The sequence below is a fragment of the Ambystoma mexicanum genome, chromosome 1q (assembly GCF_040938575.1).
Source record: "Ambystoma mexicanum isolate Mex_15411 chromosome 1q, UKY_AmexF1_1, whole genome shotgun sequence".
Lineage (NCBI taxonomy): Eukaryota > Metazoa > Chordata > Amphibia > Caudata > Ambystomatidae > Ambystoma > Ambystoma mexicanum.
Window position 1 is genome coordinate 15,316,013 of NC_090922.1, and position 25,511 is coordinate 15,341,523.

General features: G+C 48.8%; 1 protein-coding gene across 3 annotated transcripts in view; it reads left to right on the forward strand.

Annotated features, from left to right (window-relative positions):
* Nucleotides 1-25,511, forward strand: part of VANGL2 (VANGL planar cell polarity protein 2) — a 903,169-nt gene that overhangs the window by 627,343 nt on the left and 250,315 nt on the right. For all 3 annotated transcript variants that reach the window (XM_069635423.1, XM_069635422.1, XM_069635424.1), the window contains one exon: nt 19,352-19,487. In XM_069635423.1, coding sequence (XP_069491524.1) covers nt 19,352-19,487 — 136 coding nt within the window. The remainder of the gene's footprint in view (nt 1-19,351; nt 19,488-25,511) is intronic.

The window sequence follows — 25,511 nt, forward strand, 5'->3', positions numbered from 1 at the left end:
GCAAGTGCCAGGGAAAACAGGTGAGTGCAGGGAACAGGGGGGCAGGGGGAGTGGACACTGGGCAGGGGGGGACAGTAGTACTCAAGAGGGAAACCAGGCAGCCGGTCACTGAGGGGGATAGTGAAGGAGGAGGAGAAAAGGAGGGGCTTGAGGAGCTTGTGGAACTTAAGGAAATCTGGGACAGGAGACCATTCCAGAGGGAGGCTCTTGCGGAGGAGAGACATTGATCTCCCACTCTTTGCTTAGAGAAGCGTTTGATTCGCAGAGAGTTGGAGCTAGCAGACCGAAGGGCTCTAGCAGGGTGCTATTTAAGGAGAGAGTTGGATGTAGGGGGATCCCAGGCCCCAGAAAGACTTATGGATGATGCAAAGGGTCTTGTATTGTATCCTAGCATCAATCAGGAGCCAGTGGAGAGAGATTGGGGCTGGAGAGATGTGGTCCCTGGGCTTGAAGCCAAGACAAAGTCACCCAATCCTATTCTGGATGAGTTGAAGGGGACGGAGGGAGGATGAAGGAAGATTGAGGAAGAGGCTGTTAAAGTAGGAGAGTCTAGTGAGGACCAGAGCTCTGGAGACATTGAGTTTGTGGAGGAAGGAGAGGAAGGGGAGAATGCCTATGAGGAGGTGCAGCTGATGGTGGGTCTTCTTGGCAAAGTCCTCGATGTGAGGAGAGGACTGTTCTGAACTTGATGGTCGTGCAGATTATTGTACCTCCATCCCCAAGTACCGCACAGACAGAAAAGATACACTGTCTGTGCAATCTTTGAGGCCACAGGTGTGTTGAGCCGTCAATCAGGTGGCAGGAACGCCGGAAGGACCCCTGACCGCTGCAAGGCAATGGTTAATGGTTAAACAGAGCAGTGCAATTGGTACGGGTAACAATCAGTATTAACTAGGCTTACCCAGGAGTTTTGTAAATGGGGTCCACAGATTGCTGATGGTGGTGAAAGAGGCGTTCTGCACGGTTTGTAGGAGAGGCACACCTGGATCTGATTTAGATTGACTAGTAAGGCAAAATGTTCAAAACCAAGTTCCAAGATTCAAGGTTCAGAGAGGATAATCCAAAGGCAGTCCAAGAGAGAGTGTTCCAGGGTTAAGGAGCCGGGGAAACAAGGAATCCAAGAGTCAGAAATCCGAGGGGCAGGCAAGACAAATCCGAAGAACAGTCCACGGTCTCAAGGTCCGTGATCATAAACAGGTAACCAGAGCGCTACACAATCCCTCAAGAGATCAGCGGTGAAGCGCTGTACCCACGTTGCCAAGATGCTTTTAAACTGATTGAATAGTCACGTCATGTGTCCCATGGACGTGTGAGACGTGACGTGGTCACGGAACGCTGGATGTTCGGGGTTGCCGTGGGAGTCTCCGTGGGCGTGAACAGCCGTGAGTGCGCCTCCATGGCAATTGCCAGCGAAACAAAGGATGGTAGACGCCGGGGCTACAGGCTGGTGTCCACCTATGCCGGGCAAACTGCTGGTTCTTTCTATGTGCATGGACTGCTCTTGTGGTTAGGTGTGGTGTGATGCGTGTGCTCGTGTGATTCTTAATCGAGCGAGCAACGGGAGACGTGACGAGGACAGAGGATTGAGACTCATCATGGACTTGCATGGTTTGAACAAGCTCCTCAGGAAGGACAAGTTCAAGATGGTCACTCTTTCTCAAGTCCTCCAGGCCCTTCAACTTCAGGATTGGTTGGTGTCTCTCGACCTCAAGGATGCTTACTTTCATGTGCCGATTCATCCCAAGCACAGGAAGTACATGAGGTTTGCGGTTGGTGACTTGCATTTTCATTTTCGGGTCCTGCTGTTCGGATTGACCTCTGCCTGAGGGTCTTCACCAAGCTGATGGTGGTGGTGGCGGCATATCTCAGGAAATTGGGGATTCACGTCTACCCCTACCTGGACGATTGGTGGATCAGGGCGCACTCTCCCGAGCAAGCCCTGGATCATCTGTCCGTCACCTGCCACTCCCTTCACAAGCTGGACTTCTCCCTCAATTTAAAGAAGTCCCATTTGACACCTACCCAGTGGCTCCACTACATCGGAGCTGTGCTCGACACATCCCTAGGGCTGTGTTCGCCTCCCCAGGTGAGGTCTCTTCACATTCTGCAGATGGTAGACAAATTTCAACGTGCCCAGAGTCTCCCGGCGTTCGAGTTCTTGAGGTTGCTCGGCCTCATGGCATCCTGCATTTTCCTGGTGCCGGAGGCCAGGCTGCGGATGAGATCTTTGCAGTGGGCTCTCAAGATGCAGTGGTCGCAGTTCTCCGGCAGGATGTTGGATCCCGTTCAGATTCCACCCTCGGTCGCCCGGGATCTTCTGTGGTGGGCCGTCGAAGGAAATCTGATGAAGGGAGCTCGGTTTTGGCAACCGTGGCCGGAGCTGACGATTGTGACGGACGCATCCCTCACGGGTTGGGGAGCTCATGCCAACGAGTTGACAGCCAGCGGCCGTTGGTCTCTGTCAGAGTCCAGACTCCACATCAATCTGTTAGAGCTGCGGGGTGTCAGGCTAGCCTTGAAGGCTTTTCTGCCATCTCTGCGGGGGAAGAATGTCCTGATTATGATGGACAATACACTTGCCATGCACTACCTCAACAAAAAAGGTGGGGGCAGGGACACTCCCATTGTGCAGGGAGGCGATGCAGCTCTGGTTCTGGGCCATCCAGCAGGAAATTTCAATCTCAGCAGTTCATCTGGCTGGAGACAAACGTGGCGGGGGACGCTCTGAGCAGGCAGAGCACGGTCTCGCACGAGTGGGAGCTGGCTCAGGAAGTTCTGTTGGAGATCTTCGCCCCCGTCCTTCCGCAAGTGTTGAGGAGATTATGGAGGTTTGGTTCCCGAATGATCCTCATTACTCCGGCATGGGCCCTTCTAGACATGTCCATCTGCCCTCCACGCCGTCTTCCCTACCGAAACGATCTGCGCTCTCAGGGGGTGGGGTTGGGGTTGGGTTCTCCATCCAGAGGTCAAGTCTCTCAGCCATCATGCTTGGTATCTGAAAGGTTGAGGTATAAAGATTGGGACCTCCGCAAAGACGTGATGGAGGTGTTGCTTTCGGCCAGATGGCCCGCAACTAAATCCCTGTACCGTTGCCGTTGGAGAAAGTTCTGCGACTGGTGCAGGGTACAGAATGTGGATCCTTTCCAATGTTACATTCCTTTGGTTTGGTCTTTTTTGCTTTCCTTTGCCCACAAGGTTACCTGGCGGCGCTGTCTATATTTAAGCGCTTGTCTGAGGAATGTTCTTATTTTATGATTCCTTTGATTTCACAGTTTCTAAAAGGGCTAACTAATGTGTTTCCGCCGTTGCCTTTCCAGGTGCCGGGATGGGATTTGAATTTGGTTTTAAATTTCCTAATGGGAGCTCCAATTGAGCCCTTACATTCTTGTCCGTTGCGACTGTTATCCTTTAAAATTGTATTTTTAGTTGTGGTTAAATCCGCACGCAGAGTGAGTGAGTTGCAGGCACTTTCCGCCAAAGCCACCCTTGACTGTGTTCCATATGGACAGGGTTGTCCTTGGGGTGCGGCCTTCTTTTCTTCCGAAGGTTATCGGAATTCCATTTGAGCCAGAAGGTAATTCTTCCAGCGTTTTATCCTCCTCCACATCCTGGTAAGGAAGAGGAGAGGCTCCATAGGTTGGATCCTAGGAGAGCTTTGAGTTTCTATCGCTCACGGATGTCCTGGGTCAGAGTGGACTGTCAGCTATTTGTTGGTTATGCTGGAAGGCGTTTGGGTCAGGCTGTTTCCAAGCAGACCTTGTCCAGATGGATCATTTTGACGATCTCCGAGTGTTACTGTTTGTTGGGAAAGGACCCTCAAGTAGGCTTACGGGCTCACTCTACTAGGAGTGTTGCTGCCTCCACTGCTCTACAGAGGGGTGTTCCGATTCGCAATATTTGCGAAGCAGCCACATGGGCCTCTGTCCATACTTTTGGTACACTATTCCTTGGACTCCATCCATGGGCAGGATTTGGCCTTTGGTAAGCAGCAATTTGATTAGACATTCTAATATTCTCAATTTGTAAATTCTTTTCCCACCTCCATACGTTGGTACTGCTTTGGGAGTCTGTCATAGATGTGGAATACGTCAGAGGACACAATCCCCTTGAAGAACAAGTTACTTACCCTGTCTGGTAACGTTCTTTCGATGGGATGTTCCTCTGACGTATTTCACATCGAACCCTCCCAGCCTGCCCCTCTACAGAATTTCTTATGCGATTGCAGCTTACGTTTCCGCAAGGCTTTCTGCAGTCATAACGGCAGGAGATTGGTGCCACACGTTCTGGGAAAAACTGCAACTAAGGCTACGGGCGCCATGCATCCTATATATAAAATCCAGTGATGTAAACCCTCGACTGAGGCCCTTGAGGGACAGCGTATCGACGTCATCGACGCAGGACGCCTATGCCGAAAATGTTTCCTAAGCAGGACAGCTGTGGTAATTGCCTGTCATAGATGTGGAATACGTTGGAGGAATATCCCATTGAAAGAACGTTACCAGATAGGGTAAGTAACTTGTTGTTCTGGCCAACTCGACCACCTCGCCATGGTGGTTCCATCACCTTCTGGGCCTGAAGGCCTCCTGCATGCTCACAGTACAGCACGTACTCCTCAAGATTAGGTGCCTCCAGCTCCACTCGGTGGCCAGTTGGGATCGGGAGACAGGGTCTCAGTCAGACAGGATCCCAATACCTCTGCTCCTCCTGCCCAATCTTCGCTGGTGGATGATGGATGGCAATGTTTCAATGGGAGCCCCTTCTCCTGACTGGAGCCTACCCTGGTGGTGATGACTGACTTCTCGCATTCGGGCTAGGGGGCTACTCTGGAGGGCTACGTGATTCTTTGCGCATGGTCCAGGACGGAAGCCCTCCTGCATATCCATCTACTCGAGCCCAGGGCAGTGTGCCTGGCCCTCAAGGCATTCACTCGTCAGGGACCGGTCTGTTCTGGTCAGGACAGACAACTCTACTACAATGTTTTACCCTGTCTGGAGGTGGCATTCGATCTGGGAATGGGCACGGTCAAAAGGGTTTTGGATATCTGCGATCCACCTTCTGGGGGATGCAATACAGAGGCGGACCAACTGCGCCGCTTGGGTTCAACACCTACGAGTGGGAGCTGCACACTGACTCCTTGTTGCTCCTGTTCCACCCTTGAGGGTTCACTGACATAGACTTCTTCCCATCTCCCCGTAATTCCTAATGCCCCCAGTTTGCTTCGGGGGTTACTGGGAGACGCCTTCCAAATCTGTCAGTTTCCGGCCAACCCTCTGCTCCAGCAGACCCCTCTGCAGGTTCTGGGCTTCGTTGTGCTGCAGCCTCATCCTGATTTGCCCCCCACTGGCCTTCAAGACCCTGGTTTCCGGATCTGATGCAGTTGTGCTCCCAGGGTCCCGTCCACCTTCCGATACCCAGCAGGGGCTTCCTGACACAGCAGGGCGGGGCAGTGGAACATCTGGACCCAGCCAAGCTGGCACTGGCGTCCTGGTTCCTGACCAGCTGAGGCTTCAGCATGCTCAATTTTCAGATGACAACTGGGACATCATTCAACGGTCCAGAAGATCCTTCACTCAGTCCCAATATAAGAGCAAATGGACTAGGTTATGCCATTGGGTTTGTGAAAAGGGTCTAGATCCTGTCACTTGTCCACTGAATGACATACTGACTTTTTCAGCACACCTGGCTCGTTCTGGAGTTCAGGTGGGTACTTGCCGCACTTATTTGGTCACCATTGGGGCTTACAAGAATTCCCCATTGCATGTTTTCGGCAGCCAACCCGGTGATTAAGTCCCACCTTAAGGGGTTGTCTAGGCTTTTTCCTCCAGTGAATAGGCCGCACCCGGTCTGGGACATCAATGCGGTTCTTGCAGGTTTGCAGCGCAAGCCTTTCGAACCGATGGCCTCTGTGGACATCTACTTGGTGACAGGTAAGCCAGTTTTACTGGTTGCTCTCACCTCTGCACGCAGGGTTAGTGAGCTGCAGGCGTTGTCTTCGTGCAAGCCCTTCACCACATTTCACGACGACAGTGTCATCTTGCACACTGACCCAAACATCTTGCCCAAGGTGGTCTCTCCATTTAATCTGAATCGAGAGATCTGCCTGCCGGTCTTCTTCCAGAACCCGCAGTCAAAGGCGGCGTGGACCCTGCATTCCTTGGACCTCAAGAGGGTCCTCAAGTCTTGCCTTTCTCTGACTAAATCCTTCAGGAAGTCTGAGGCATTTTTTGTTACTTTTGAGGTCTCCTCACTCGTCTCTCAGGCTTCCAAGGCTATTATCGCCTGTTGGATGGTTCAGTCCTTTTTGGAGGCGTATACGGCCATGGATAAACCAGTCCGAGGAGATTCACAACCATGCGGTCAGAGCGAAGGCCACAGATGTTTCAGAGACATGCTTCTTGGCTTCCGTCGGCCTTCTCTGAGCACTATTTCCTGGATACCAGCTTCAGGCGCGATGCAGAGTTCGGTCAGGCGGTTCTAAAGAACCTTTTTGCCTCATCCTAGATATGGTCTTGTTAGGTGGAATCGCCCACAAGGAGGGAGGAAAGGGGACGGGACATATGAGTAATTGGTGTTACTCACTGTGGTGGCTAGAGTACTCCTAGTCCCCTTTCCTCCATAGTCCCACTCACCTTCCCCTGCTAGTATGCCAAAGGCTAATATGTAATAAGCGTAGCCAGGTATCTAAGAGTCCAATGTGTTAAAAGGGGACTGAGGTGAGGCGCCAGTTGGCGGGGCCTTGGTGGGGCGTTGCCACACCCGAGGCCGCGCCCTGCACGCTGTACTAAATTTAAAGGGGAAGCTCAATTTTTCACTGCCAAAGGTTCCAGTATCGTCAACATGTTGGGGGACGCCCATAAAGATGAAGAAAAGGAGACTATGGACTGAGTACTCTAGTCACTACGATGAGTAACTTTCATTTCTTCCATCGTCCCAGAAAACCTAACATTCCCTGATCCGTGTTTCTACCAGAAATACAGAAAAGAAACCAACACATGGTAACAAAGTGATGGTTTCTTGCCCCAAAGATTGACCAGTGGTTGGTTTCTGACCTCCTGTTCTCTTTTCTTCACAGAAGGGTCCTTGTCCCCGTGCTCAGTCAATTAATTTGTCACTTTCATTTCATAGGTATGAATAATAGTTTCCTTTGAGCCTGTGTCCTGTCCTTCTCATTTTCTTTCCCAGCTTTTAGCTCAGTCATATTTTTTTATTTTTTATTTATTTATTTATTGCATTTGTTGTACGCCCAAACCCTGGAGTATGACGGCGTAATTTACAGGTATTCCTGGTCTTAAATGTTACATGTACAAAGGATTTACAATTTGTAAACAAATAAACTTCGTTACATAGTAAAATGGCTTACAATCAGTGTAGTTTTGTTGCTTAAATAGTACTTAGGGGACTCATCACAATGGTTCTAGCTTACTAGTCGACAGACAGACATACAGACTTAATGGTTGAATGGTAATTTACAGTCTTACATTCAATGACAATACATGCAGTGCTTATGTGCATAGCAGAAGGAACTTAGTATTTGCTAAATAGCCACGTTTTGAGGAGTTTCTTAAATTTGTTGAGGGGAGGCTCATTGATAATATTTACTGGGAGTGAGTTCCAAATTCTGGGGGCTGCTACAGGGAAACTGGAGCTGCCTGTTCTTTCATTCTTGAATCGAGGGATGAGTAGGTGCATTTTTGCGTTAGATCTAAGAGTTCTGGTTGTAGTTTTAATACTTAGTTTTAGTATACTTTGTACCTATTCCGGGTGCCTGATCCTGTTGGTGTTGGTTACTTTATATCCTGTATGAGGTTTGTATTTGATAAATTCTCATGTCGCATCAATCCTTTCCGGTGGTTACGCCTCACTGGGTCACAGATCTTCCTCTGTACATTGTTTTTTCCCCCCTCTCTGGCCCAATTTATGGCTGCATTTTCTTTGCTCCGCCTTGTTAATTTGCTGCTTACCCCACCTGGGGGGTATAGGTGGGGGGGTGGGTCATCTTGTTCTCAACCCACCTTGGGGGTCATTTGGCTTCCACCCCATCTTGTGGGTCGTTTAACTTTCACCTGGTCTAAGGGTCTGCTTCTTACCCCACCTCGGGGTCATTTGACTCACACCCTACCTCGGGGTCTGCTGTTCATCCCGCCTTGGGGTCTGGTACGACTGTACCGCCCTCCCCCAACTATCCTAAGCCACTATGTACCTTTTGCCTTCCAACGGTGCTCTTCCGTGTGGGTCGTGGAGGTGGGGGAGTCTCGTCCAGCCTTCTCATTTGGCTTTGCTGGAGCGGGTGCTCTTTTCCTGCCAACCTCTATTGGGTTCTCACACAGCAGCTCTGCATTTCCTCACGGTCTGCGATTCCTGCTCTTTCCGCTGGGCTGCCTGTGCTGTATATACCTCTTTCCTATTGCGAGTCATCGCTAGAGTCTTCCACGGTTCCAAGGCCCACGTCTGGTGTGGTCTCCTCGGCCCAGCCACGCCTTCCTGGAAGGCGATTGCGTGTGCCTCCGCTGACTTTTCAATAACACGGATGGGCTCTTATCTGCCTTAGTAATGGGGAGGGCTTATGACTCGTTCTCCAAGTCATTTTGAGTATGGTGCCTCAAGAGTGTCAGAAACCACATCACGTTTAGAGATATCCCTTTGTGACGTGGCGGCATGCAAAGCCACCTGGTCCATCAGCGGGGCCTCACTGGACAGGGCTGCAGGCAGCTGAACCAATGGCTCTTCGGAGGTATTTTGACTTCAGACAGTAATTAGGGGGCAAAGTGCTGGGGCGTGTGATGGCATGCTGGACCTCTGCAGCCAGTTTCTATGCTGTACATAGCTGCCGACATGATCTGTGCAGGAAATCCCACGGACTTATGGGCTGCGTTACCGACCCCACAGTAAATGCAGCAAGCTCTGAGCGGGACACTCATGCACCTGGTAATTCCAGAGAGTACCGAGTCTCAGCAGCCAGAGACCCAGCAGGCATGAAGGAGTCCTAACAGCCATCCAGGGAAAGTTCAAATGAAGGGGAGGGGCTTACCTCATAAACTCACACACAATGTGCGGAAGGAATGCTTATAATTGGTCTAAGTAGGCAACCCAGGATATAAGCGTGAAGGATATATTGTCTTTCTGATTTGCTTCATTACAGGAGCAAGCCGGTGACGGACCAAGTTCAGAGGGATATTGCTGGGCTTAAGAAGAGAAGCAGAGGAATTAAAACGGGGACAAGCTGCTCCTACAAGAAACTTGTTTGAGTACTGAGAATGGAGTAGCCAAGGAAATTATTTATTTTCTTCTGGTAAGAATCCCACCTTTTGGTTGATTCAATCTTTCAGGTGTGGTTATTAAACTGCACTTTCACCTTCATAGCTGCCTCTCGCCTCCTCAATCTCAGTCTTAACCTCATTATATTTGTCCATTACCAGGTAGCCAACAAATCTATGGCATTCTTGAGGGAAGGGCACATAACACATATCCCTATCAATGGATTGCCTGTCTTCTAACGGATGTCAGGGGAGGAGGCCCCTCCTAGTGTGATCTCACTTGCCCTGTCCCCTGGGGGTGTTCATCTTAGCAGGCTTGCCTCTGTAGTCAGAAAGGGGGTGACACCCCCTTAGGGGTTGGGGAGGACAACAAACTCCCTGAATTCTTCACACCATGGATATTTTATTCCAAGGTACCCTTAGTTTGAAATTAAGGCTTGGTGAGCAGGAGCTAAAACCAGCTCCTGGATGTCAGACATCACCCAATAGGCAGGAGCTACCGCTGGGGAACCTGAAGCGCGCACACAGCGCTCTGCGAATCAAAGTTCCACTTGTGATGCAACCTTTTGCTCATGATTTATGATCTATTATGTTGTAATTCATCTTTATTAAAATTCTCAAATACTCAAGTTACTGTCACATATACATGTTTGTAAGGCATCCGTTGGTCTCAGAAGCCGAAAGTAGCTCCTGATAGTTGTTGGTTTCAAGCTAACCAGGCTCTCCTGGAGTTGAAATAGGAACTAAATAGCACCCAACTCCCACCAAATATGAACCCTGCTTAGATAAAGGGAACTTTGCCTTAATTAAAAAAAAAAATATATATACTTTATTAACCCTTAAGGTTTTTACAAGAATTGGTCGTATTGCTTATCTGTTCTGTACTTTGTTTACTTTTCTTTGTCAACCGTGTTCATTAAGATTAAGTCCATTATTTTAGCTGTGGCTGTCAACCACGCTGTCTTCTGTCCTCCGATTAGTCTTGACCACCAGACATCTTTGTCAAAAATGTAGACAGGGGCCAAGGTAGGATTCAGGTAGGCTTGTCTGATGTTTTCCACTCCTGGGCATGATAGGAGAAGATGCCTCGTTGTTTCGACCTCGTTGGGGTTTTTACAAAATCTGCATTTATTTGAAATCGTCAGGCCACGAATGGCGAGAATTTCATTGGTGTGCAGAAGATTAAGGCAAGCTCTTAGAAAAAGTGCAGCATCCCCAGTCAGGTTTTTTTTTATTTCTGCCAGTAGCTGGGGGCTGTTTTCCAGCAGGAGTTTCCTGAACAGCACCTTGGAGTTTCTTTAAACCACCGATTGTAGTGACAACTGGCTCAATTCGCGCCTTATTACAGCTATAGGTGTTGAGGTTGGCAGGTCCAACACTTTTCGCCAAACGTTACTTTCAAGTCTGGGCCAGATCTCCTTAGTTAACCCTGGCATGGCTTCTACGCCATATACGAGCGATGGAACAACCTTGGCCTTATAAAAGTCTATGACTGGAGTTAAAGAGAAGTGACCAAACATCTTGTTGATGGCTTTGGCCTGAGATATTAGGCTCTTGGTTTTGTCTTGCAGGTGGTTTTGCATGGCACTTTCGTGTTGAGAATTGTCTATCATAATGCCCAGTTACTTGATGTCTGTGACCTTCTCGATTCGTTCACCTTCCAAATGCCATACGAAGTTATCTGCTTTGCCTCTTCCTTTACCAAGTGATAGAAATCAATAAATCGAAAACCAGAATACTAAGTGGTTTTCTGCGATGTACTCAGCAAAGTTAGTAAACTGTCTCTGTAGACCAATAGTGGTTTGGTCAAGAAGGATTGTCGTCCACATATAGAATCCTGGATATTTTCGCCTGGCCAAGTTGTGGGGGAAAGGCTCTGACCCTTGCCTCAGTTTCTTTGTAGTCTCCCATGTATGCCACAAAGAGAGCCGGGGCCAGCGGCAGCCTTGTTTTACCCCTCGATTTGTGGTTATCTCTTCTGATAGAAGCCCTTGGTGGCTTAAGCAGACTTGTATCCTGGTGTTATGAAGTGCTCTGATAGGTTGTAGTGTTTCAGCCGGGCAATTCCACTTTCTTAATTTCTTCCACAGTCTTGCTCTATCTACCTGATCGAAAGCTTGGCGTAGGTCAACAAAGGCCATGAAAATTTGATGGCCTCCTGGCAGTGTTTTGCTCTTCAAGACGCTCAGGGTTGGTATGTTGGTATGTTGGTATTGGTGCCTGCGTTTTTCTTAAACCCGGAATGGAATGGGTCCTCGCAAGGTGCCTTGTTTGACCATGATTGAAATTTGCATAGCAGCAGTGACCCATAGACTTTGCCAATGACGTCCAAGAGTGCAATGGGACGAAAGTTCTTGGTCGTCTCTATTTCCTTTTTTGAAGATTGGGACTACTACTGCAGTAGTCCAGGAGTTTGGTAGTGTCTTGGCTTTTCCTAATCTTTGGAAAACTTGACTGATGAACAGGGACCATTCTACCAGATGCTGCTTCAGATGCATGTTCGACAGCCCATCCGGTCCTGGGGGCACGTGAGTTTTTAAGCTTCTTCAGGATTTCCAGGATGTCCTGTCTGTCACGAAGGTCCACCCAGGGTGACGTGTCTTGTTCCTGCAGGCTTGACGAGATCCCAAGTGGGTCGTAGAAGAGGCTTTTATAGTGTGTCGACCAGGTGTCTTCGCCGATGCTGTTTATTAGCGAGTCGCTCGTGGTTCATTTGGTTACATTGATCGGAGCCCAAAATTTGCGAGTGTTTTTGCCACAGACGGCCCTCAGCATTTCCCCCCCCCCCTCCCCCTCCCTCTCCCTCCCTCCCCGAGTCCTTTTGGTACAGGGAGAGGCGATAGAATTTTAGCCAGTTCTTATAAAGCTTCAGTCTGTCAGCTAGAGCTTTTCTGTTGGCTTCTGAGCTGTTACTGGCTAGCGCTCTTCTTAGTTTTCGTAAGGGGCGTCTTTTGGCGAACAATGTTTGCTCATAGTTATGAACGGGTTTCTTTGTTGCCATACCTGGGTTCAGTTTTCATTTTTTGAAAATGTTAAGCAAACTAGGCGTAGTTGTTGGTCAGAGTGATGATATTGTTCGCGCCCAGTGAGAGGCGGTTTCCTTTGAGGTTTATGGCCAGGTTTGAGTTTGGCATGACTTTTTCCGTCGGGAAAGATGGCCACGTTATGCTCAATAAATTGTGGTCACTTGGCGAAGTTTTGGAGATGTTGAAAGAGGTGATGATTTCGAGCAACGGGGTTGAGGCAAAGATCTAGTAGATTGTGGCCAATCAGTTGCGGCCTTCCCAAGACGGAATACAGTTGGTACGGGCGTAGACGGTGTCTAGATTGACGAGGTCTCTAGAGTTCATCAAGGAGATCCAAGCTTTGCCGCGCAGCTCTGCCAAAGTCCCTAAGGGGCGTTGGGTCTTTTTTGTGCAGACTGCGTTTAGGTCCCCGCAGATGAGGAGGTGGGTTTCTTCATGGTCAATGTATGATCGGTCGATTTCTTTCGCTGTCATTGTCAGTGATGGCCTCTGGATTTCAGTAAGTGTTCATAATTATGGCAGAGGCAGTCGATGGTTTGCCTTGTACGGGATTCCAGTGGGTCCACTTCACTTGGACAGTTAATAGGAATAGAGTAGATGTTCGAATTTTGATCATTTTCGTCCCTCTCCCTGAATGTATCGCGGTTAGTAGACCTGAGGATGGCCGCCCTTTGGGTCTTTTTTGTGCTGGAGCGAGGGCTAAATCGAACCGGTCTAAGACCGGCTTTTCTGTAAGCCATGTCTCCTAGAGACACAAAATGTCAAAGGAGTCCAAATTCACATCTCCCGGAACAGTAACATGAGAAAACCCTTGTGTGTTCCATGAACCTAGTCTGGAGATTTGGTTGATGTTGGTTAGTTGTGCTGTTAGAACAGGTGACTGGGTGATCCTGGATTGCTATTTTATTTGGAGGGCCAGAGACTTCGGGAGCCAGGCCCATAGATTCTGCAGGGGGTTAAGTTTTCCTCTTTCATTCGGCTGTTTAGATGCTGTGTCGATGGTCTGCGTAAATGTTCTTTTTATAGTTGGCCTTCATCCAGTTTCCTCGACTGTCTCTGGCTTTTTTTCTTTGCTTTACTTTTGGATTGTTTCAGGTCTTTTTTCCTGGTTAAGTTTAAGTATGTTGCCTTTGTCCCTGTGAGACCTTCTCACCGTAGGTGTTTCAGTTAGCACTTCCACATGGACAGATTGGTGGCGCTTGTTTTGGCTGTTATCGGATGGTAGCCTGTTGCGACTGGTCTTTTCTTGTTGAAGGACTTGAGTGTATGTGGGCTTTCCTGTGGGTGCCCTGCGATTGTTGGTGTCGGAGTTCTTCAGTTTCTCTCAGTTCGTAACCGAGTTTCCGGAAGTTTCCCGTGGAGTTGCATAGCCTCTGTTTTACAGATCTAGAGGTTATATACAGGTAGGTGGTCGCCTGTCTACTTTTGTGGCTTGGCTCTACTAATTTTAAATCGTTGGATTCCACTGATCTGAGATTCGGTACGCTATGGAACAAATCCATTACTGTTCTTCTGTTGAGGATGTTGTATTCTCTGCTGTCACGTGTTTGGTCCAGTTTAAAGGCCGGGTTTGAGCACTTCACTGTGTGAGGACTGGATTTTTTTGGGGAACCTATGCCTCGCTTTTCTGTGTCTTTGGATTCGGCTCTCTGCTTCGTTTTTCCACGTTCTTTTGGAGATCGGTTCCACTGCAAACCTCGTGAGAAGGTTGGTTTTTCGATGGGTCGACTTATCGGTTTCCTAGGGCTGTGTTTTGGGGACCCCCGTACTTTTGAATAGTAGTGCCGTTGTGGTCTGTCTGAGGTCATTGCCTGTTCTTTGTGCGCTCGACGGTCCGACACCCATTTTTCAATTTGGGTCGCCTTTTTACAGCGTTCCTCCAATGTCAGGAAAGGAGATTAGTCTTTTGCATCACAGGTGTTTGCGTTTGTTGGGGATTCGTGGCTCTGTGCTTTGGACTTGGCTGGGGCGGTGTGTCGTCTGGTATAACCACCGGATGGTCGTCAAGGGTTTCTCTCCTTTGTGAGTTTGGAATCGGTGTCGCTCGAGTGGCTGCCCTACGTTCTGCCCTGGCTTTCTGAGTGGCTTTGTAGCTGGCCTCTTCTCGGACGGTGGTGGGCCGAAAATCAGTTTTCTCCCTCCTCTGTGTTTCGAGTTAGATGGACTTCGGGTCTGTGAAAATTGGAAAATCTTTGTTCATCTGGGATTCGTTTTCCTTTATATTAGGTTTTTCGAGGTCAAATTCCAGTACTAGCTCATTTCCTTCACATACGCAGTTAGACGGTCGCTTCGTTTCCCGTTGGCCAGTTATTTACCTCTGTCGTTGGTTTCTCTTGGTTGGTTGATAGTTTTCTCAGATGCTGTCTTTTTTTTTTTTTTTTTTTTTTTTTTTTTTTTTTAAGTGGGCTGAAAGTGTGGTGGTCGCCCCTCCCAAGACCAGGTGACATGTTGGCTAGTGCTTGATTGAGTTTGTTCCAGTTACACAATGTCTGGCACCCTATCTCTTGGGAGGTTGTTAGGATTACTTGCCTCTGATCTTCAGCATTTACCTGTCGAACTATGGCTGGTTGCACTTTTTCTGATTGTTTTTTCATGGCAGCAATGTAGCACTCCAAATAAAGGAGTTTGGAGTCCATCATTGCTGAAATAGTGCTGTGGTCTTTTAAGGTGTAATTTATCGGTTCATAGAGTTTATTGAATGGAGCGAGGGCCACTGTCACAGCTGACATAATTGTCAAAATGTTTTTTCTTAGGCGAGTCAACTGGTGTAGATGCTGGCAGTTCGTGGAGTCTCCGTGTTCTCAGGGGTGTTTCTGGTAGTTCACTGTACCTGCTGGCTCTCAGGGGGATTGGTGCCATAGAAGTCAGAGAGTCTTTTTTGGAGGTTCTGGCGCGCTGAGGCGTTTTGCTTGCAAGGAACAGATCTTACATTTCTTCCCTTTCAGTTGGGGTGGTCAATGGGCGTAGGGTTTGCTCGGTGAACATGCTCCAATGTAGAGTCCGAGTGTTCCTGGCTACTCGACTGTTTCTCCTCCACTGTGCTTGGGTCTGGAGTGGCTCCAAAGGATTTGACTTCCCAAGTTTCTGTTAGAGGTGGGCAGGAGTTTGCCAAGGCAACTGGTTTCTTCATGGATGGTTTTGGATGCGCCAGGGGAGCAGAGACACCACTGGGCGACTTCTTGTCGTGTAGAGCAGTGGCCCCTCCGGTCTGGCGTTTTTCCTGGGTTGATACGAGGCCCCTTGTTGGGATGGCTTGATGATGTTGCACATCCGGTGTCTCTGGATTTTTGAACTTTGCTCCCGTCAGTTCCGACTCCGTGGGAGTATCCGTCTGCCGTGGTTCGACTTGGTGTTGAGAGACAGGCGAATTAGGGTTTGTTGCCGTTAGGTTGGGGGCCTCTACGTGTTGTTCCGAACTGAACACAACTTCCAGCATTTCGCTGTCAATGATTTCGCAGATCTTGTCATATTTTCTTTTGCATTGTTTCCCAAAGAAGTCTTTTAAGGTGTGGGTTACGAAAAGTTTGGTTTCCACGGTTTTAGAGGTGGCCTTAGATTTTGATAGTTTCCTAGTTAGGCGTTTGGCTGGCTGCTTTTTGCCATTGGTAGGAGAAGAGAGTTCCTCGCCTTTTTTTGGCGATCTGCCTGTGTGGGTGGTTGGGCCGCGTGAATGGGCTGCCCGTGGTGTTTGTCCTTTGGGATCTTTTGCTTTTCTTAGGGTGGAGTCCTTTGCCCTTGGTTAAAGTAGATGTTCTCGTTGGTGAGTAATTTGAATTGCTGCTCAGAGCATCCGTATCTTCCCATTCCTCGTTTGGGTCAGGTGCATTGGTCGAAAGTGGGCTCAGCTGGAAGGCCTCTTTGAGTTGTACTGGCGGCACTATCCAATTTTTTGGTATGGGGTGCATATCGATGCTCACCGTAAAGGTTTGGGAGTGCTGAGAGCACCCTTCTTGCGTTTGGTCCAGAGCCTCGGTAGGCAGGCTGTTTTCAGGTGTTGAATTGTTTGGCCTTTCATTTGAACTGAAGACGTCTTCCTCTGCTGTAGAGGCACTTGAGGTTGGTGGCTCCGCTCCCCTTTCCGGAGACTTTCTTCTATTTAGTTCACCCGCATCTCCTGGGACGCTCTCCCCCTCTGGCGCTCGCGGCGCTGCTCCAGCCTCTCCCTCACCGTGGCTCTGCGCCGTCCCCCCTCCAACAGACGGCACAGAGTCAGCGGTCGCAGGTAGAAGGCACGGAGCACCAGCGGTCGATGAAGCTGACCAGGCAGCCGCGGCAGATGGTAAGTCTTGGGCTGCATGTGCGATGTTCAGGGGGGCGGGTGGGCACTTAAGGTGGCTGGGACGCCCTGTGTAACTCCATGGCATGGCGTGCCCTGTACTTCAAAGGGGGCCGCCGAAACGACGTTTGATTGCAGAAAGGGCAGCTGGGACAGCCTCGTCCCGGGAGCCACAGGACAGGCACCTGAGGGTATCTGGACGAACCGGTCCGGGTCGATGGAGTCTCCAGAACCTTTCGACCTAATGTGTAGGCGGACGGGTTTTCCGTTGCCACTGAGGGGTTTCTGCTTCTCCTCAGCACGTGAGCGCGAGCTCCTCAGTCGCCGACCTCTCTCCTGGGCGGCGGGGCTAAGCAGAGCGCAGTCCACGGCATCCATAGCGGCCATAGACTGCCACTCTGTGGTCACTCCGCGGTGAAGTGGGGTTTTTGAAGGCAGTCTCCACCTCCACACACTAGAAACTGTAGATGGACTGGAAAAGTCTGTGGATGCAGGAAAAGAGTAGCTGCAGTCACAGCCAAAGACTGCTGCTCTGCCGCTACTGCGCAGCCGCTCAGCGGTGAAGTGGGGTTTTTGAAGGCAGTCTCCACCTCCCCACACTAGAAACTGTAGATGGACTGGAAAAGTCTGTATATGCAGGAAAAGAGTAGCTGCAGTCACTGCCAAAGACTGCTACTCTGCCGCTACTCCGAATTGTATTTTGGGAACCTTTCTCTTTAGCCTGATTTAGTAGGATTTTGGTAGTATTATAGGCACATTGTTGACAATGTAAAGTTTTGGTGCACCACCATTTCAGCTAGTGAGAGTCTAGCTGATTGGGACAGTTGAAGGCATAACCATCTGTCGACTTAGCCTGGATCCCGGAGTGGACAGATAGGTATCTAGTGTTTCTATATAGTTAAACACCATATGTAGTGTTTTATAAAGTGTTGGTGTCTATGGAGACCAAAATTCCCTGGCAGTGTATGGACTGTGGGCTCCTTAAAAAAGCAGAGGTAAAGTCACCCTTGACAGGAGATCAGATTATTTCCAATGGATTTGCAGGTCCGATACGTCCCCGTATTTTGTTTTCAAATTTGTCTTTATTTAGTTTATTTTGAACACTGCTTAGGTTAATAGTCAAACATAGCACAATTGCCACAAAATATGCCTCAAAATACAATAAGAAGGTGTACATTGTGATTATCCCCACATATTGTTCATAAGGCCCCACCACCTGCAATTCCGATCATTACTTTCTCTTCTTGTACCGCCTGCCCTGGGGATGCCTTAGTTCCCTGTAGTTGCTCCTCTTCCCTTAATGGGGACGGTGCTTCTATCCCTCCTTCCTCAAGCATAAACCCTTTGTTTGCCCACATGCAGAACTTGAAGAAAACCCCCTTTTGTAAAAAAAAAAAAAAGCTTGAAAAGTAAGGTGCATAGAAATTATAGTTTAAAAAGGGGCCATTTTGCCTGTCTGCTGAGGTCCTCCTGACCTTACCCCACTGGTTCTCTGGTCTCCTTTTTATTCTTGTAATCATCCTTTTCTCTCTTCCTTGCGTTGGCTTACTTGCCTAAATGCTCCCGAGGTATCAAGCGGGTTTCAACCTTTTCGCCCCTCACTTATTTTTGTTTCACCCCCTGCCTAATTCGATCCCCACCCGCGCCTTCAGTGAATTGGGAACAAAGACCATTTCTGTGGGAAAATCTCACGGGCGTGAGTCGTTTCCCAGGAAGGCCCACCATTCTTCCATGAACTCTCTCAGATTGTCATGGGCCATATAAGTAACACGAGATGTGGATGGCTATCAAGATGAGTAATCTGCAGGAGAAGAATCCATAGAAGGAACATTAACGGTAAATCATTTCTCCATCAAGGTTTGAGTCTTCTCTTGATCCCTCGGCCGTGGCCTTACACAGATAAGTGGGTACTGGAAGGGGAGAACTGGACAAGAAATAACAAACTTGGTCATGGATGAAGGGGTTCAATGAATTTGCAAATGGAATTACTGTGCTTGGATTGAGTGGATGCTCTGAATGAGCGCTAGTAGAGAGGGGGGAGTTGCTTAATGACTTGCCACTCTTGGAGCCTTCTGGGGAATTGGCACAAAAAGGACAGGAAAAAAAAGTAATGTTTCTTAATGGAATTCCGCATTTGGGATCTTCTGGTCTGATTGAAAGGGGAACCCCTTTGGTTCCTCTGATAACCGAAGAAGGGCAAGGGAAGGAATCATTGATGCAGACCAATGGAATCAGCATTACAGTTTATCAGATCATGTGTAGATAAAGGGAAAAGAACTGCGACAGGACACAGATGCAGAGCTACCTTTGGATAATCAACATTAGGTCTTCCTTTGCCTCCCCAAACTGCAAACTCTTGGCACAATCCTCTTTCCATGTCCTTGGACCCACGTACCCATACTAATCTATCTTCCAAATTTCATCCCCATTATTCAGCCCTTTCCCCTTGTTGTACATCACTCTGTTGCTTAACAGCTAGGTCTGCGCTATTTTAAAACGCAGCGCATACATACACACAGAGCTTTAAGTACACAACAAGGGGACCACCGTGTATGGATGCAGATCATTGGTGGCGAGACATGTAGTACATCTAGTATGAGAACTGGGCACAGAGGAAGGTGAGGAGTTCTGGCCGCTGAGTGGAGAACTCAAGGTTTAGGCAAAGGGAAATGATGGCCTGGGAGTGAAAGTGGTATGGACTATGATAAATACATTATAGTAATGTTGACAGGTTGTGTGTTTGCAAGTCGTTTGTAGTAGGGTAGTTGTTTACATCTCATTTTTCTTTCCTTTAGAAAACACAACCAACAATTCAACAGGCCAGTCTCGAGCAGTCATTGCAGCAGCTGCCAGGAGGCGGGACAACAGTCACAATGAGTATTACTATGAAGAAGCCGAACATGAGCGCAGAGTCCGGAAACGCAAGGCGAGGTATGTTTTTAAATGAGGCCAATAGAGCAGTGGCAATACAAAAGACGGAATGGGGGTCCCAATGGAAATGACTAGGTACCTATTTAAAACAAATTGTTTGCACAGACAAATGCACATTCCATTTCTTGAGGTTATCTTGAATTAATTATATGCCTCCCTCTTTACATGCATGTATGTGTAGCAACTGTTGAACACTACAACAGGTGTTTATGCACCTTGAAATGCAATCGTTTTCCTTTTCTGTGGTGCTATGTTGGTTATATGTCTAGCAAATAAAGAGGTAGATGATGAATTCAAGATAGCCTCAAGAAATTAAACATTCATTTTTCTGTCCAAACAATTTGTTTTATATAGGTTTCTAGTAATTTCCACTGGAAGACTCCCTCCCCCTTCTTTTGTATTGTTCTGATCACCCTTGTTCCCATATGTGTAGAGGATAGCCCTTATATATTTTTCAAATGGATTTTCCTCCAGCCTATTCCACATCTTTGACACGTAATATCCACAGCTCTGCACTTCGGAATTTTATTTGGCAGAGGGCGTCCTGCGTCGATGATGTCGGGTCTCTGTCCCTCGAAGGCCTTCATCTGTCTAACTCGGACGTCGACGCTTTGCCGTCTTAACAGCCCACGGCACGGTCGGCCCCAGTGTCGATGCCGAAGCCTGCTGCGCTCACAATGCTGAGGTTGTCAACGCTTTTGGCGTCGAAGCCTTCGGTGCCCTCGACGCCTTCGGGTATTTTTGCCCACAATTTACCATTGGAGTACCCTGATCTGCTGAATCCTCCAAGGAAGGCTACGGCAAAGTCTGTGAGACCAGTATTGGACTCCAGGCCCTCTTCTGTCCCCAGGCCAGGTTTTCACCTCCCTCTGCACGACATATATGAAGAGGAAGAAAGGTCTGAATTTGAGGACCCTGTTCAGCATGATGTGACTCCAGTCTTTTCTGGAGACAGTCAATTGGAGGAGTTGAGGCAAACCCTTTATGAGGCCCGTGGGTTGGACACTTTCGTCCGGAAGTGGAATTTGGCATGCCTGAGCTCGGAGCTCATGCTGAGTCCTCGTACAGGCGGCTCATGGCTAGGGTCTTGGAGTATCTGGGCTGGTCCAGTCCTCCTGAAGACTTTGTGCAGGATGATCTAACAGACATTTTAGATCAAGGTCTGTCCTCTGACCCAGTGTTACCTTTCCATCTCACTTTACAAAAAAAGGGTGGCAGCTGCTTGGCAGTCACCGGAATCTCTTTCGGCTGTTAATAAGTCTTTGACAAAGAAGTACTGCCCTTCCGTTAGCGACCCCAGCTACTTATCCACTCACCCCACTCCCAAGAGTTTAGTGGTTCAGGCGGCTACGGCCACCTCGAGGCAGGCGGCGCACCCTACCATCCCTCTGGATAGGGACGACAAACGCTTCGACGGTTGGACTCGCAAGATATTTTCTGCGCGGAGTATGGCGTTGAAATCAGCAAACTCCACTTGTGCCTTAGCAAGGTTTTCACACACTCTGTGGAACAGTGTTTCTCTAGCGGCTGAGCAGATTCCTGAGGGGGGAGAAAGGGATGGAATCATGCTAGACAGGACGCATAGGGTCTACTCCACATTTCAACTAAGCCAAAAGCTGACTCCGGATGTGCTGACCCGGATACATCTATTTCAATTGAAGGGGGATATAATGCGGGCTGCTCGTAAAAAAGAACCGCTGAGCTTTCGAACTACACCTATCCAGTTATTCCAAGACTTGGCCCAAGCGATGCTCGCTAAGAGGAAATGACGAGGTTCGTCACAGACTGGCTGAGAACTAGGGATGTGCGATATCGCTGGGGATACCCGACGAGCCTCCGCTCGTGTTTACAGTCACGAAGGAGGAGGACATGGAATAACTCATGAAGGAGGAAGAAGGCGGAGAAAGTAACGACAAAAGAGGAACCTTCCCCCAAAACAGGGGGAAAGCAGGCAGATCTGAGAGAGAGCAATGAAAACCGCTGCATCCCTGCCCACGGGGGCGCAATAAGGAGCCCAAGTCCACTGATCCCACGTGAATAACAGTATGGAAGGGGGAAAAAGAGACCCGCTGTGTAATAAGGGGTTCTGAAATCTATGAAGAGGGCTCAGCTCTGGGGCACAAATTGCCGTAGTAGGGGGCGAACATGAAACAATTCAACAATGTTAAACCAAATGGGGGGGGGGGGGGCGAGGGAGAGGGGAGGGAGATCAGATCCCAAATTTCCCTGGTGGATAATGGAACTGGTGAGACGCTGTGGCAATGCCACGATGAAAGTTCAATGGGGAAGATCAAGTTTGGGACTTAGGGGGGAGGGGAGAGGACATTTTACTTGCGGGGGAGGAGGGGAAGACTAGAGACGATATATATATGTGATCACCAGAAGGGTGGAGGGGCTTGAGCGCATTGAGGAATGGGGTCAAGGTGTGATAATGGCTGATTTAACATTCATCACATTAAATGTTCAAGGGCTTGATTCCCCAATTAAACGGAAATCCATGATGAACTGGCTGGGGATATGCGGGCCAAAGTGATATGGATGCAGGAAACGCACCTGCTTCCAGAGTATGAGCACAGGCTAAGGCACAGGAGGGCCTTCCCCATACCATACTTTGCTTCTAGTGGGACCAAAAAACGGGGAGTAGGCATCTTACTGGCAAAGGGTATCAACTTCGAGAAACAATTCGCAAAAAGAGACCCGGAAGGCCGCTACTTGATATTAGGAGGGAAGCTGATGTGTCAACAAGTTACATTGGTCACGATCTACGTCCCCAATGAAAGGCAGGATCGTTTCTTGTTGGGACTGTTGCCCAAAATCACACAGTGGGGAGTGGGCCAGGTCTTGATTGGGGGCGACTTTAACGGGTTAATGGACGCTGCAATGGACAAGACCCTTCTGGCCACTCCCAGTGAACACACGTTTAGGTAGGCCTTACAAAATTCATTAGGGTACTACATTTAATAGAAACATGGATCGATATGATGCTCATTTCAGACACGCTGGTCCCATAAATCACGGGACTGGAAATCGGAGTGAGGTGTCTATCAGACCACGCTCCGGTCCTACTGAAGATGGAACCGGTTGATCCACAACAACAATCCCGCAAACCATGGTGACTAAATGAGGTGATCTTGAGAGACCTAGCCCTTAGGGCAGGCATAGAACAGGTCTTAAAGAATTACTTCCAAGAAAACACTACATCAGAAGTCAACTGGGCCATTATATGGGACGCGAGTAAAGCAGTGGTAAGGGGAGAATTAATCGCACACACAGCAAACTACATTAAGAGTCGAGAGAGGGTGAGGCGGGACATGGAGGCCAAAGTAAAAAAGGTTGAGGCAGAGTACAAAGATAAGGGCTCACAAAAAGCATGGCTACAATTGAAAAAAGTGAAGGCGGTCCTGGAAGCACACCTGGTAGACAACGCTGCACGGCTTCTGGTGCAAACTAAGCAGTTTTATTATATAAATGGGGACAAATCCAGCAGACTCCTCAAAGCCAAATTGAGACAGCAGAAATTCCGGAATCGCATAGTCCAACTTAAAAACCGGGAAGGAGATCTGGTGAGGGGAGAGAAGGAAATAGGAGGTCATGTACTCTTACTATACCGATAACCTGAAAGGGGAAGACCTAGAGAGGGAGGCACAGATAACATTCTTTAACCAGATAGTCCTTCCGGAAATTAGCGAATCAAATGGGTAAATGCTAGAAGCACCCATAACGGAGGAAGAGGTGGGGGAGGTCATAGGGGTACTGAAGGGACACAAATCCCCGGGTCCAGACGGTCTTACTAACGCGCATTACAAGGCATTCAGGGCTACCCTAGTGGGCCCCTTAACAAAATTGTTTAACTTCATTCGGGGCACAGGGCGGACCTCTGGGGACATGAACCCGGCAACCACTTAGGGACCCACTAGACTGTGCGAGCTACCACCCTATCTCCTTATTAAATGGGGATGTGAAAATCTATTCCTAGATTTGGCCTGTAGGTTAGCGAAGGTTCTCCCGGGGATAATCCACCCAGACCAGACAGGCTTTGTAAAGTGGCGGCACACCTATGATAATATCCGTAGAGCTATAGATAGGTTAGACTGGGGACGAAGAACAGGGCAGAGGTTCTCAGTACTGGCGCTGGACACCTCCAGAGTTTTTGATAGCCTGCAGTGGGGATGTTTACAACTGACCCTCAAAGTTCGGGTGTGGGCCAACCTTTAACCGCATGGTGATGGCCAATTTTGTGCGTCCATCTACACAACTAATGATCAATGGGTGGCTCACAGATAACATCCCGAAGGGCACGAGGCAGGGGGCGGGGGGCACTATCACCACTGATTTTCACTATGGCCATGGAGTCGCTGGCGCAGATGGCCCGAGAAGATCTGGGAATCCAGGGGGTGGAAGCGGATGCCGGGTGATCCCAAAAGGTAGCTCTTTATGCGGATGATGTTCTCATGTTCTTGAAAGACACGGCGCACTCACTCCCAAGGGCCATAGAATTGCTAGAGGGATTTGCGAGGGACTCGGGGTTCCATATCAACTACCCTAAATCTAAAGCACTTAACATCACTGAGAGGACAGAGCGAGTGACGGAATGGGAAAGCCGGTACCCTCTGAGATGGGAACAGAAATCAGTAAAATACCTGGGAATACAGCTGACCCCCGTATGAAAGGTTATATGGAGCTAACATTCCGGGCCTATTGAAAGCATTGGCAGGAGATTTGAAGCATTGGGACATGCAGGAGCTATCATGGCTGACACAGATAACAGCAGTCAAAATTACTCTGCTCCCTAGGTTTCTGTATGTGGTAGGCGCGCTTCCAATACGCATCCCGGGCCCAGCAATTAAAAAACTACAAAGGGAGGTGATGTCCTTCATTTGGGGGGGAGAAACCGAGAGTCCCCAAGAAGGTACTATTTAGACCACAAGCGTTGAGGGGGGTGTGGGGTTGGGTTAGGGGGCAGAGAACTCTGCAGATATTTATGGGCTGCACAGATGGCACCTATGCTACAATGGCTGCCTAGAGAAGGCCAGAACCGATGGGCAATCCTCGAGAGTGCAGCAACTAAGACACCCCTGGGAGGCCTTGGTTTCCTTGCAGCACGACAGTCAAAGGGGGCACATTATTGAAGTCAACCAAAGCCACCCTATGGTATTGGGACAAAGCTTTAAGGGGTGGAAAGGTAAAAGTGGGGGGTGGCCCTCTGGCTCCGGTTGCCCATAACCCGGACTTCACTGCAGGGATCCAGGTCAACTTTTGGGCACATTGAGGGGGTAGAGCAAACCCTGATACTGAGGGATCTATATGCAGAAGGGGCACCCCTAACATTTGATGACTGCAAGGCCAGGTATGATATACCGGAGGGTGAACGGTTCTATTATATCCAACTTAGACACTGGATCTCCAATACCGGGGTCTGGGAGGGAGCAACTCGGGACACGGTAGGGTTGGAACTAACGATACAAGCAGGTCAACCAGAGAAAGGAGTGTCGAAATTGTACCGGTTGCTGGGGGTGGTGGACCCAGAAGAAACCCTTTTGTACATGCAGAAATGGGAGGCAGATGTGGAGAGACCAATCTCTGGAGAGACCTGGGGGCGCATATGGCATAGAGCTGCTAAAAGCTCCAAATGTACTTTAATCAAAGAGGAGGCATACAAACTGTCTGCCGTGGTACATCACGTATGCACTCCATTAATCCAGATTCTCCAGCATGGGGTCCGGCATGGATTCACATCCTCATGAATATTCCCCGTCGTCAGGCTGGGAATCCTCGGTAAAGAAAAAATCAGTTTGTTTTGTTTCTGAACTGTCTTTCTACTAGCATCCAATCACTGGTCTCTGGGTCATACTGCCCTCTGCCTAAGCTCCTCCTAAGGCAGCCATCTTCAGATTTTTACTGCACGTTCAAGTGTTGGGAGTCCTCATTCTTAGCTCTCGAGCTTTTACTGTGTATTGCGTTTTTTTTCAAAGACTTTACTCTTATTTTTTCGGTCAATTTGAGCCTCAAGCTCCACCGATTCTT